General features: G+C 42.5%; 1 protein-coding gene across 1 annotated transcript; it reads right to left on the reverse strand.

Moving 5' to 3' along the window:
- Positions 1 to 5,575: 5,575 nt before the first annotated feature.
- ZSCAN21 (zinc finger and SCAN domain containing 21) lies at positions 5,576 to 12,315 on the reverse strand. Its single transcript, XM_006896586.1, has 3 exons — positions 11,929 to 12,315; positions 11,473 to 11,662; positions 5,576 to 6,414 (listed from the first exon to the last, which is right to left on the reverse strand). The coding sequence occupies exons 1-3, from the start codon at positions 12,298 to 12,300 to the stop codon at positions 5,576 to 5,578; spliced, it is 1,401 nt and encodes a 466-aa protein (XP_006896648.1). The 5' UTR covers positions 12,301 to 12,315.
- Between the last annotated feature and the right edge of the window lie 1,571 nt (positions 12,316 to 13,886).

Here is a 13,886-nt window from a genome sequence, read left to right on the forward strand (position 1 = left end):
CCATACTCACAGATATGTTTATTAGGGAAGTTAACAGGTTAAAATTCAGGCTGGCAACAGGACACCTCAGTCCAGACAGCATCTCAATTATGCTTGCAGTTTTTTTGACCTTCAGCTTCTTTGCTTAAGTCAATGTTACGAAGTTCTCTTAGCCTGCCAATTATAGTGTCTACTCTCAGTCCTCTACCAAGCTTGGCTGAAGGCCCTCAGCTTTGTGGCCATGAGGAAACCCCAAGTCAGCTCTATCTCATGTTGGTCTCTATTCTCTGATGTCTTATGTAAATCCGTGTATTACAGCTAAAAGAATCTGGCCCCGGCAGGACATGTAATGCACTCTCTGCTTCCTCTTCCTTCCTGGTAGTAAGATTCCCACTTTCAATTGTTGAGTCTGCTCAATTTAGGACCAACCCCCTATTGATAACTTGACACACCCTCTTTTATGTTTTTGCCACTCATGCGGTCAAAGTTAAATTCGATGGTGAGGGAAGCCATTCTGGACAATACACACTTGACACAGCAGCCCTGTCTCTGTTTTGACTGCTAGTATTGAGCTTCTGCCACACCTTTTCCCACAGATGTCAATCTATTGATGTGTAGTCCCATCAGGTGAGATCTATGCATATAATCACGATTTAAAAAGTATTTGCAATGAATCATTAATTGAAAAAAATTCTACATGTATTCTCCAGCTTCATTTCTGTCCCCAAAGTCCTATTTTCTAACTACCAGTTCTCCTTTTGTTCCAACTTTTGTATTCTTCATCAGTTACTGCAATCAATTTGAGACTGTATAAGTTGGTAGAAATCCTCATCTTAATTTTTGGCGTTAGCGGCTGGTGACTATATTTGAATAAGTTATTAACAGATCTTTCATGTATGTGTATGGTGTCTGTCACAGCACTGCACTTCAAGATAGATCTTGTTCTTCTTGATAATGAATACACCATCATCTTCTTGAATGTTTCATGTATAATATTGGTACAGGTCATGATTGTCTCACCCAAAATGGCCAATACCAGAGTTCCGTTCAGCTCACTAATGCCATTTTTTTACCACTTCCAATTTTCCTAGATTCATACTTTATATATTTCATGGTACAATTATTATTGGGTGCCTACAGTATCTTGCTCTTCATCTTTCAGTAGGTCAAAGCTTTATGCCATCTATGTTATTAAGACAGACCCTACCTTGAGGAAGTAGCTTTTCCCGAGATGCCTTCTGAGTGCCTTCCAACCTGAGGGGTGCATCTTCTGGCACTGTTTTAAAAAATGTTCTTCTGTTATTCTTAGAGTTTTCAAAGCCTTCTCATTTCAGAAGTGGATGACCAGTCCTGCTTCTTAAAGTCTGTAAGCTCTGCTAAACCTGTCCACCATCAGTGGCCCTGCTGGCATATGAAATAGTGATGGCACAATCTCCAGCATCACAGCAACATGCAAGCCACCACAGTATGGCAAACTAACATAATATGGTAAGGTTCTGATCTGTTAGTTGCTAGGACTGTAGCCACCTCTATGGCACCTAAGAACAACAACTGATCCACAGCCTTTGGCAAATGGATGGTCAGATACTTGAAAAAAACGTAACTGGAAAATTGGTGACAAGGAAGTATGAAGGATATGTGGGTAGACCTCTTTGTGTCTGTGCAGTAAAAATATTTTTCTCATGGAATCTCTCACCAAAGGGTGACCTCAGCAGAAGAGGATTTTAGTAAGTGGTTAGAATGACATATTCTGTGGAAACCAGTTAACTTACTTCCTCAGCCACTCTTGTCATTGTCCAATGAACTCATGACAGAATGTTCATGGTGGCAAGGATGGAGATTCTGCATGATTATGCTATTCCCCAAGAAGACATGACTACAGCCACTGCTGAGTGTTCAATCTGTAAAGAGCAGAGTTCCTTAGAGCGATCTGTCAGCAATATATGGACAGGTTAATTACACTGCACCACTTCCAGCATGTAAGGAGCAGTTTTGTTCTTAATACATAATTGCCTTCCTTGAATGCCAAAACCATGGACTTACAAAATGCCTTACTGTCATGACATTCCACACTGCATCACCTCTAATGAAAGGACTCACTTCAGAGCAAATGAAATGAAGCAATGGGCCCATACTGTGACACAGTTGGATTAACAGAATGATGGAATGGCAGACACAATTACAATGCAACCTAGGGACCAATACCTTGTAGGATTAGGGTAATACTCTCCAACAAGCTGAAGGGGCTTGTAAACCAAATCCAAGGTATGGTGGTTTCCCTAGAAGGCAAGACTTATAGGACCAGGAACCAAGAAGAGGAAATGTGAATGGTACCACCATGTTTACTTTTAATGACTCACAAAATGTTTCTGTTCTTATGATTCTGCACTCTGTGAGCTTAAAGGTCTTGGTTCCAATGGGGAGAATACCCACACCCTGAAACTCACACTGGAAGGTAATATCTTTGACCACAAAGGAAAGTGTTAGGAGTTACAGTACTAGCTGATGTGATTTTGTGTTGTGTACTGCTGAGGCGGAACCAACTCCTATTTGATTTTTAACTCAAAGCGATTTTTCAGAGGCAGCCTATCTCCTGGGAGATTGTCCATCTTTCTTCCATGAAGCAGCTGGTAGATTAAGTTGTGGCACAATTCTTTACCACTAAATCATCAAATAAGGGTAAACTGGTTAAGCACATGGTGAAGGTAAAGATGGGTATGACTAGAATACAGATTCCCTAAGGTGCTCAGTACTAACAATGAAATATATAATGCAGTAACCTGTAACTAAAACCAATAAAAAAACTACAACCCCATTCTGATAATAGTCTAGACCCTTCCTAATGAGTTTGGATCATCCCACAAGGCAGAAAGCACAGCCACCTGAGGTACTTGCTGAAAGGAAAAGGAATATGGACTGAGTGTTGGAAGAAGGAAGTTCTAAGTATTAGCTATTCACACATGGTAAGCTGCAGAAATGAGGACTTTACTGGTAAGGGACCTTTCTTCCTTGTATTTATATATGACAGAATTTTTATTTATAGAATATGTAACTAGGACAAGTACATTTCCAGTTATGTTAGCTGTATCATGTGAGGTACAGTATGATTTTCTAATTATCTATTTGGTTCATGTGTGATTTAAGATGCATACAAGGGGTGGACTATGGTGATTAGTTGTGTCACCTTGACTGGGTCATGATTCTCTGGTTTGTTACTTATGCTGTAGTCATCCTCCATGCTTAAAGCTGGAAGATGTTTCTTTGTGAGTGGGGCTTCCATCCAATATGGGTGTTCTGGCAAAGCTAACTTTTTGTGCTCCATCTGGATCCTGCATCTGGCTTATCAATATAACCTCTGATTCTTTAGACTTGAACCAGTGGTCTCAAATAACTCTTTGTTGGTCACTTTTGAGACTTGTCTTCACAATCTGTGAGCCAGCAGTATATACCATCTTACCTGCTGATTCTGGATTTGTATCTGCAGCTCAAGCCAGCACCCTGTCATGCCTAGTTTGTCAGCTCTTACAATTATGTGGATGTGGAGAAACCATCGGCCCTGACATGTGACTCATGGACTTGACATCCTCTATATCCACATGAGCCACTTGAGGTACATCTATCTTACTCTCCCTCCATATAAATATCGAGCCACTGACTCAGTTTCTAGGTTAACAGAGGGCTATACAGGACAAAAGACATGCTAACGTAGAGAACAGGGAAGAACTTCACGAAGTCAGTGAGACTGGAAGCAGAGTGAAAAGAGCATTTTTAGGTAATTATATTGTACATATTTGTGGATTTTTAGAAGGAAGCTTCTTGAAGAGAATACTGCAGACTTTGGCACAGAGAGAAAACGTATAACAAAGACACACATGAAATGTAGTAATGAAAAAATGTGCTCAGAAAAAGAAGTGTGGACCAACACACATCTATAATACACAGTCCAACTCAACTTAATACATGTGAATACTAAGACCTCTAACTCAAATCTACATTTTCCAAAAGGTAAACCAGGACCAATTATTGTCTCTGTATAATAGTGTTCATTAATCAACACATTATATATATTGGTCTTGTGGTATTATAAATTTAATTGGGATCAGATTAAATTGATGTAACTAAATTTTTTTTAAAACTCCATATATGCATGCTCAAAATGTTACACGTCAATAGTCAAAATGTTTATCCTTTAGTTATTTTTTTGGCACAATGCTGTCACTAGAGGAATATGGAGGGACAGACAGCACCCTCTGACAATGTCAGAAGGGTGATCCCAAAAATGACTCAAGTCCATGACAGTGGTGGCAGAAGCACTTGGGGTTACAGTGCCAGCTGTTTCATTCAACTTGCGTACCGTCAAATTGGATCTGACTGGCACAGGAGATTGCCCCTCCTTCTCCAGCCAACTAGTGTGGTACATCACCACTATTAATCTCACCCCCTAAGGGGTGGTCTGCTGACTGGCCCATTCACCTGCAGGGAGGGGTGTGTGGAGTGCACCAAGAGTTACTGTACTGGGGGACACCCCTGCTTCAGCATACATCAATTTAACTATGGAAAAGGGGGAGGCCTCTAGGACTAAGAACATGGATGTCTGACCATGGTGGAAAAGTCTGGCATGATCTCCAGGGACTGATGTGGATACGACTCTGGTTGAAGTGGAGGGTATGCTCCAGCTACGCATGTAAATAGCAGCTGAAAATACTGGAGGCAATGGTGCACATGGTGTTTCCTGGGGACCTGCTAAGCCACTAAACATTAAGTTTCTGGATGACAGACAGAAGGACAGCCCAATCAAAAAGCCAAAATAATGGATTAACTCATCAAAAGTGACAGCAAGTTTGCCATCAACGAAATGACAGAATGGACTGATAACTAGGAACCAACTGCACAGAAAATAGCTTTTGGAAGAGATGTGGTCAACATCTCAGAAACTATCTCGCAAAGACCTATGTAGGTTCCCTTGATGTGGATATTCAGTGGAAATATGTTCTTCGCTATCAAGGCATCTAAGGCAATAAAGGTGACAGACTGGCCACAGGATCTAGAAAATAGGAATTCATCACAGAGGTTACCTTCTCTCTGGTTATATCTGCTGATGCCAACTTCCAAAGTTTTACCTTTTTTCCAGGGAATCTCCATATAAACAGTTTTCTCCTACCTTTTGCAACCTTTCGGGAGCTCTGGTGGCACAGTCCAGTCGCACTGCTAACTCAAAGGCCACGCGTCTTCTGGTCTGTCATTGACTCCTCCCTCATGATTTACAACTTCATAAACCCACAGGAGGGTTCGCTGTGAGTTGGTTCCAACTTGAAGGCAATGAACTAGAGTTTTAACCCCTACTATTGATATTTACAAGCTGTTCTTGCCAATTAACAAAAATACTTTTCTGCTTTAAAAGAGGCAATGCTAGTGTGGTTTATTAGGGCCTGAGGTATGTGAGAGAAATGGCAAGTGAGGAATCTGCAGAGGCTAAAATTCATGCACTCTTTGTTGCCAAGTGGAAGCAAATTCCACCACCATAGTTTGTATTTCAATTACTAGATTTCTCCTGAGCCTTCTTCTGTTCATATTTAAAGGGTGTTTATGATGCCAGTTATAGTACTTCTCCCTCTCCAGTGTGGACTCTCTGATGCTTGGCAAGATTTGACTTACTACAGAAGGTTTCTCCACAGTTAGTACACCAATAGGGCTTTTCCCCAGTATGGATTCTATGGTGCTTATTAAAATTGGAGCTGTGGTTGAAGGCTCTGCCACATTCTTCACATTTATATGGCTTCTCTCCAGTGTGGAGTCTCTGATGGGAACTGAGACCGGCGTGCTGACTAAATCTCTTCCCACACTCATCACACTGATAAGGCTTCTCTCCAGTGTGTGTCCGGTAATGGCGAATGAGGCTCGCTTTGCCACTGAAAGATTTCCCACAATCTTTACACTGATACGGCGCCTCTCCAGTGTGACTTCGCTGGTGTTTCAGGAGATCCGAGCTCTGACTGAAGGCTTTTCCACACTCGCCACAGTCATAGGGTCGCTCCACCATGTGTGTTCTATAGTGAAGGGTAAGGTTTGAACTGTGGCTGAAGGCTCTCCCACATTTAGTGCACACATAAGGTTTCTCGCCAGTGTGTGTTCTCCGGTGCTTAGTAAGATTGGAGCTATTACTAAAGGCTTTTCCACACTCTGCACATATGTAACGTTTCTCTCTTTTGGCGAGATTTACAGGAATCAATTCTCTGCCTTTCTTGGGTCCTATGTCTTGGGTAGGAGATTTTGTTCCTTTTTCCCTGTCAAGGTTTGCCTGCGGCTTTTCTAATCGAGCCTCATATTTATCATCCATTCTCTTGGTAACAGCATCCCCTTGAAATGTACGAGAGACTTCTTCAGAACTTGGTTGCTTATATGTTGTTTTCTTTTTCTGGGTGTTTGATTTATAATCTGAAACAAGAAATAGGACATGTCAGTTTGCTGTTCTGAGGAAAGATGTGTTATAGGATCATCAGTTGAGACTAATGAATTCCAGTGATTAAAATACAGCTCTATGAGAAGTCACAATATCCCAACTGATAAAGAGAAATCATTGTCAGATTCAATTTACAATACTGGATTTTCAAAGAGACTCTTCTGCCAGGAGACACGATAACCATCTCTTTTCACCCCAGAAAAAGATCTTCATATAGAGAGATCAAGAAAGAGCTTCATATTATAGACAGGGCATAAGAAAAAGCAAGCATGCTGGAATAGCAGGAAAACACATGGATCATGCTTAAGCAAAAATAAAGAAATAAAAATGACTCATAAAAACTCAAAGTTAAGGATTATCTTTCTTAGGGGCCAAGAGGCTGAGTGGAAAATGCCTTCCCCAAAAACAAGCTCTCAGAGAAATGTAATATAAAAGTAATGAAAATGAACATTCAGTCCATTTTAATCATCCTTGAGCCAGCGCCAAGTTTTCATTTATGAATGAAAACACTCAACCCCATGAAGCCTTAATTCTCATTATTTGACTTAACATTGCATAGGTCTTGAATAGCTCATCTTTTAGTTGTAAAGTCAGTTTTAACTGGAGAACTGAACTCAGATTTAAACAGTATATCTTTTTTTTTTCTTGGTGAGAAAAATTTGTATTTAGAATTAGCCAGCTGAACTCAGTTTAGATGACCCCAATTTTGTTGGCAACATCCAAAGCATCATAGTCAGGAGCAAGTCAAACATAGGCCTTCTTCTCTCCATCAGGCCTAATCAAAGTGTTGACCTTTGCCACATCAGTGTCATAGAGCTTCTTTACAGCTTGTTGGCCTTGACATTCACAATGAACACAAGTGTGTTGTTATCTTCTATCTTCTTCATGGCTGACTCAATGGTCAGGGGAAATTTGATGATGGCATAGTGGTCAAGCTTGTTTCTCCTGGGGGCACTCTTCCGGGGGTACTTGGGCTGCCTTTGGAGGCTCAGCGTCTTAGGTGGGTGATGTGCAGATCTTCCCTTTTTTTTGGCTGTGGATGCCCTTCAGGACTGTCTTCTTGACTTTAATGCCTTTGCTTTGGTTTCCGTTTTGGGAGGGGCAGGGGCTTGTTTCTTCGCTTTCGGCACCATCTTTGTGGAAAGCACAGGTTATCTTTTTGGTGGGGAATCTCACCTGGCAATCACATTTAGTTTATCCACTTTAATGAAAAACTTAGAGTTAGGGAAATGAATTTTGAAAGATGGGCTCTCTCAGGGAGCTGTTATACCTCCAAGAGTATAGAAGCCTCAATTAACACTGTACTTTTCTTCTAAGGTGTGTCACCTGTACATTACTGACTGTAATGAATCTCCAGGGAGCTCTGTTGGCTTAGTGATAAGGATCTTCACTGACAACCCAAAGACATGTGGTTCGAATCTATCAGCTGCTCCAAAGAAGGAAGATGAGCCACAGCGATTCACAGCCTCTGAAAACCCATTGGGGGGGGAGCTCTGGTGGCCTAGTGGCAAGAAGCTGCAACTACAATCCCAGAGGTGCACGGTTCGAATCCACCAGATGCTCTGCCGGGGAAGGAGGGGCAATCTCCTCCTGTACCAGTCAGATCTGATTTGAGGGTACACACACACACACACACACACACACAAAATAAATTAAAAAAAAGAAAACCCATTGGGGGGTCAGCTAATACTCAGTTCTGACTTGCTAGCATCCAACTAGAACAATTAATTTCCATTACTGATGCCAGGTTCTTCTTAACGCAATTCAGCTTCCCTTATCTGTCCAGCATACAGTATGAATAAAGTGAAAGGATACCATGCTGCCATATTTCTTTTTCAGTTTTAAACCATTCAGCGTCTCGTTTTGTTTGGGTGACTCCTGCTTGATATTGATATAGGTTCTGTCTGAGTACAATGAGGTGTTCTGTAATTCCCATTCTTCTCAATATTATGACCATGTGAAATAATCAACATGGGCAAATGCCTTTTTGTACTCAAAACACTGGCAAACATCCTTCTAGTATTCTCTGTTTTGAGCCAAGATCCATGTGACTTGAGAGATGGTTTATAGGCAGTCCTCAGGTGATGAACTCTTCACTTGCCCTTTAAAGTTTTTTTTTAACTTTTTTTTAAAAATTTTTTTAAATTTTATTATTTTTGTGTGCGTGCACCATCAAATCAGATCTGACTGGTACAGGAGGAGATTGCCCCTCCTTCCCCGGCAGAGCATCTGGTGGATTCGAACCATGCGCCTCTGGGATTGTAGTTGCAGCTCCTTACCACTAGGCCACCAGAGCTCCCCTCCCTTTAAAGTTTTATAAACTTGCCTTCACTTTGAAATGACTGAACCATCCCCTACTTGAAGCAAATTCTCCTTCATAATCACCTTCATTTGCTCCATGTACAGACTTTAAATCACTGAAATATCTCTGAGCCTTTTCTTACACTAAAAGATGACTAAGTAAGAACCATATGACCTGTTCTGACTCACAAGTTAACACTTAAAAAGATTTTAAGGAACAGGAACAGATCTAGTTCATAATCCAGGCACTGCGACTTCTGCATTTGGTTTCAGCTCTGGCAGCTCCCTGCAGATGTAAAGCTGCAATTTTCCTGTATTATCTTCAGCAAAATTTTGCTAGAATATGATACTGATGACACTGTTCAATCATTCATGTTTGATCAGCTTTCTTTTGAACAGGCATAAATATGGATCTGTGGGCCTAAAGGAGCAAGTGCTTCCAGTGTTGCACCTGTTTGTTGAGTGATATGACAATACCAATACCCAAATCATCACCACTGGGAGGTCAACTATTAGTGAGATGTGAGGCTCTGGGTGATGAAATGTTTGATCTTTTCTACAGTTTTGTTGGTATTTAGGGAAGTGGACTGGTTGATCCTTTTTATGCTAAACACATGATGAAATAAAGAGATGCAGTCTAGGTGTCTGAGTTACAGCTCAAGCATCACAAAAAAGACTTCAAAGATTCCAATTTTGTGCCAATAGGCAAGTCATGATAGACAGAGAAAAGACTTAAGTTGTTAATGATTTCCTTTTACGTGGATCCTCAATCAGCACCTATAGTAGCAGCAGTCAAGAAATCAAGAGATGTGCTACACTGGAAAATGTGTGTCAAGGATTTCTCTAAATCTAAAATGCAAGGATGTCAGTTTAAATATCATAGTGCACCCGACCCAAGCCATAGTATCTTCAGTTACTTTCTATGTACCTCAAAATTGGAGAATGAATAAGAAAGGGCTCAAGAAGAATTGATGTCTTTGAATTATATTGGAGAAGGGTATTGACTAGCCCATGGACTGCCAAAGAACAAACAAGTCTGCCTTGGATGAAGTACAACTGGAGTGCTCTTTAGAGGAAAGGATGGAGAAATTTTGTCTCACACACTTTTAGCATGTCAGGAGGTGCAAGGCTTTGGGGGGAAAAAAGCCATCATGCTGGGAAAGGCAGAGTCAGCGAAAGACAGGAAGACCCTCCATGAAATGGTTGATCCAGTGGCTACAATTCTAGGTTTCACCTTGATTGAGCTTGATGACAGTGCAGGATGGGGCAAGGTTCAGAAAGGCCTTGACAACAACGCAAATGCAGAAGAAAACAATTTGTGAGAGCCACAGACTTTGTGAAATCACACAATACACACACAGGGCAGCCTACTGACTCTCATGGAGTCATTTCTGACTCAGTGATCCTATGAGATGTTGTGTGCCGTCTCTAGCACAGAGTAGAACCATCCATAATGTTTCTGAGGCTTTCAACCTTTATGGAAATACACTGTCACGCCTTTCCCCTCACTGCTGGCCTTCTGGTTAGCAGCTGGATTTATTAACCACTGCACTACCATGGTTCCTTAAAGAGTGGTCTAGTCCTAGTTTGAAACTTTTAGGTAATTGAAGAAATTTCAGACTGGCAACTAGTACAAAGTAACTAAAAGAATGATTGTTTATGGTTTCTGAGACTATTCTGTGAGATTTGGTTGAGATTTGAGCTGAGGAGGACACAACTAAAATTGAACCCACAGACATCGAGCTGAGCACGCGTTATAGTAACCCCCATGGGGTTTCTCAGGCTGTAAATCTTTACGGCAGAGGCTGTCTTTCTCATACTGCACCTGCTGAATTGGACCTGGATTCAAACTACCAACGTTTAAGTTAGCAGCGCACCTGCAGGGCTCTTTTGAAGAATGGGAAACTCAAACTCATTGCTGTTGAGTTGGAACTGACTCAAAGCTCAACCTCCAGTGGGTTTTCAGAGGCTGTAAATCCACAGGAGACTGTTCACCTTTCTCCTGAAGAACAGCTAGTAGATTTGAACTACTAACCCAGCAGGGTAACCCCTTACTCATTAAGTCACCAGAACTCCCACTGGGGAATATATTTGTCTTAGTAAATCCTAACTTCTGAAAGAGTCCCGCCTTTTTCCATAATGGTAGGCAGACTTCCTGCTTACTTTCCATTTGCCCCTCCAGGTCCATTTCCTGCCTTGCTCACCTGCAGGAGGCTGACCCTAAAGCCTACACTGTTTTTGTTTTAGAGCTTTCAATTTGGGTCTGCCAATGAAAGCTCTAGTAGATCTGGGGGGTGAAATAGAGGGTGGAGGTGGTATTTATTTACTCTGCTTTCTCCCAACCTGACTGCAGGGCCTAGTCACAGCTTCTACCAAGCAATCCCTCTCCAATGGTGACAGCTCTCCTCTGGTCTGGGTAAGATAATAACCAGTTTTCACTACTTTGTGGGTGCAGCACCATCCCTAACCATTTTATCTGCCCACATTTCTGTAAACAGTCCCTTCACTAAACATATTTCAATTGTATGCTTAAGAGTGTGGCATCTGTTTCTATACCAGAACTCTGATTGTGACACATGCACTGAAGCAGGAAAAGGCAACTATTTCTGCCTCGCTAAGCACACTAGTCAAGTCAATCTAGATGATCACCTCACAACCAGTGATCAGAGACCATTCTGTTTTTCAGCCAACAGGCCCAGGGCACAAGGAGGGGGCTGGTAGAAGGCACCTACCTTGGATCTTTCTTCGATGGGTGAAATCCGGCACCTCATCAACCTCGTGGATATGGAGAGGCTCCCAAGATTCGTATTTGTGCGTGGTCTCCATAGGTTGTGGCTGCATGCGGCACAAGGGCTCTTTCGCGGTTCCTGAAGATGACTCTTTCTCCTCCAGCTCTTTCTGTTCATCTGGAACAGCTGAGACCTAGAGACAATTAGAAATGGTGGGGTTTGTGAAGAGTTCACTTTAAGAACTAGAGTGGCAATCTTAGGAGCGATTGTAGGAAAAATATCTATCCTTATATTTCAAAGGTGAAAATGGTTGCTTAGAAGAAAAAGACAGGAAAGCATGGTCTAATTCAGTTGAAAACTTCCATTCAGCTGTGTTTAATGTATGGATAGCTCCTTGCTCTTGCCTGGAATTCTATGCTCTCAAGTTCCTTAAAGAAAAGGAGGTTTCTCTCTTCTCACCTCTTGTCTTGGTTCATCCAGCTCTTGCTCCAGCTCTTCCAATAGTGTAACAGCCTCTTCAGCACTCTCAGGGCAGTGCTCCCGCACCCAGGCCTGGAGCTCCTCGGGCAGGATGGTCAGGAACTGCTCCAGCACCAGCAGCTCCAGGATCTGCTCCTTGGTGTGCAGCTCGGGCCTCAGCCACTCACAGCAGAGCACCCGGAGTTGGCTGAGTGCCTCCCGGGGGCCAGGCGTGTCATGGTACCCAAACTGTCTGAAGCGCTGGCGGAATAACTCCAGGTTAGGAAGGCATTTTTCCTTCTCTTCTTTCACTTTTATAATCACAGGCCCTGCCTGCTTCTGTGGAGGTCTTGGGCCCAGAACTGTAGCCATGCTCAATACTTTGGTCATCACACAGACTCAAGAAAACAGCCTTGCTAAAGATGAGCTTTTGTGTTCCGGAATATTAGTTCCTTTAGTGTTCCATGTCTTTAAGGCGACACATTAAACCTAAGAAAATAAGGTTACAATGTTGTTGTTGTTGTTGTGTACTGTCCAGTCGGAACTGACCGTCCAGCGGGTTTTCAGAGGCAGTTAATCGCATGGGAAGAAACTGACCATCCTTTTCCAACAGAACAGCTGGTGGCCTCAAAATGCATGCCTTCAGGATTGCGGTGCAGCATCTTGCCACCAGAGCTTCCCAAGGTTACCAGAGGATTACAAAAAAGAAACATGATGACTTTCTAGTCTTTTTGGAGGGAGTGCTGGTGGCATACTCTGTTGAGAGCAGTGTTACAAACCCAAAGGTCATTCCTCCCTGGTTTGGTTTGTATACATCAAGAATTCCAGGAGAGAAAGATGGACAATCTCCCACTGTGTGATTTACAGTTGCAGAAACCCACAGGCAGGTTAGCTATGAGTCTGTTCCAACTCAACAGCAATCAGAGTCTTTCTGGCCGCCTCATTAATATAAGAAATTGTGGAAATTATGGCCATTATAAAATTATCATGTAATAATTACAGTTGTTCAGACTCTTTCTGGACTTCTTGTTGTTATGCGCCATTGAGTCGTCCACGACTCATAGCGACCCTATGTACAACAGCCCTAAACTCTGCCCTATCCTGTGCCAATCGCAGTCTCTGACACACTATATGAGCACATTCCAACCCCTCAAGGTTTCATGTCTCATTTCATGTCTCATCTTCAGAGCTCAAAGGCATCGCAATAACCACAAAGACCCTCGAAGATTTCAGCCCCATCAACTCCCTGGTCTCGTCTTGCCCTTCTCTTCTTGTTCATTTTGCCCCATCTACTTTCTGTAAGTTGAGACATATTTTCACTTCAGGGCTCAAGTATTATCTGCTCTCTGCTAAACACTGCTCTTCCAGGTTACACATGACTTTCTCATGTCCTGAAAATTTTTTACTCCAGCGTCTCCTTCTTGGTGAGGTATTTATGTTTTAAACGAACACTTCCTTCCCTCATGCGAGAACTCCTTAACTCCCTACTCAACCCTTTTCTCCTGATCTCTTAACCACCTACTGTATCGTTTACTCCCCTTCGCTCTCTTTCCGTGTCTGTCTCCTCTCTCGAGACAACTAGAGTTGTCTCTTGTTAAAATACAAGTCAGACCACATCGTTTCCTGTGCTCACAACCCTTTCAGACTTCATTTATCATTCAAGAGTAAAAGCTAACGTCATTGGAATGGACAATCTGTATTTTTAACAAGAGCATCTTGAGTGCAGAAAATTTCGTTCAATTCACTGCCATAGTCGAGATGTCTAGAATCTGCTAGAGGAAAAAAGAAGGCAGCCTGGGGCGTGAGAGACAGGCGTCATTTGCTGATCGCCTTGGAGGGTGGGCGGTGGAGAAGGCCACGGGGAGACAACGCCACTACCTGGGGCTCAGCAAGGATAGGTGCGTCCTCCCTCAAGCCCCCAGGGCCAGCCAGGGGTCGTGGACCATCCAGTGCCGATA

The sequence above is a fragment of the Elephantulus edwardii genome, unplaced genomic scaffold (genome assembly GCF_000299155.1).
Source record: "Elephantulus edwardii isolate Elephantulus edwardi_28Jun2011 unplaced genomic scaffold, EleEdw1.0 scaffold00186, whole genome shotgun sequence".
NCBI lineage: Eukaryota > Metazoa > Chordata > Mammalia > Macroscelidea > Macroscelididae > Elephantulus > Elephantulus edwardii.

Bases quoted from the DNA above. Each gene is read 5' to 3' on its own strand.
- ZSCAN21 (XM_006896586.1), bottom strand. From the start codon at position 12,300: ATGGCTACAGTTCTGGGCCCAAGACCTCCACAGAAGCAGGCAGGGCCT. The intron at 11,663-11,928 runs GTGAGAAGAGAG...AATTGTCTCTAG, and splicing joins TGGATGAACCAAGACAAGAG to GTCTCAGCTGTTCCAGATGA. The intron at 6,415-11,472 runs GTAGGTGCCTTC...TTCTTGTTTCAG, and splicing joins CCATCGAAGAAAGATCCAAG to ATTATAAATCAAACACCCAG.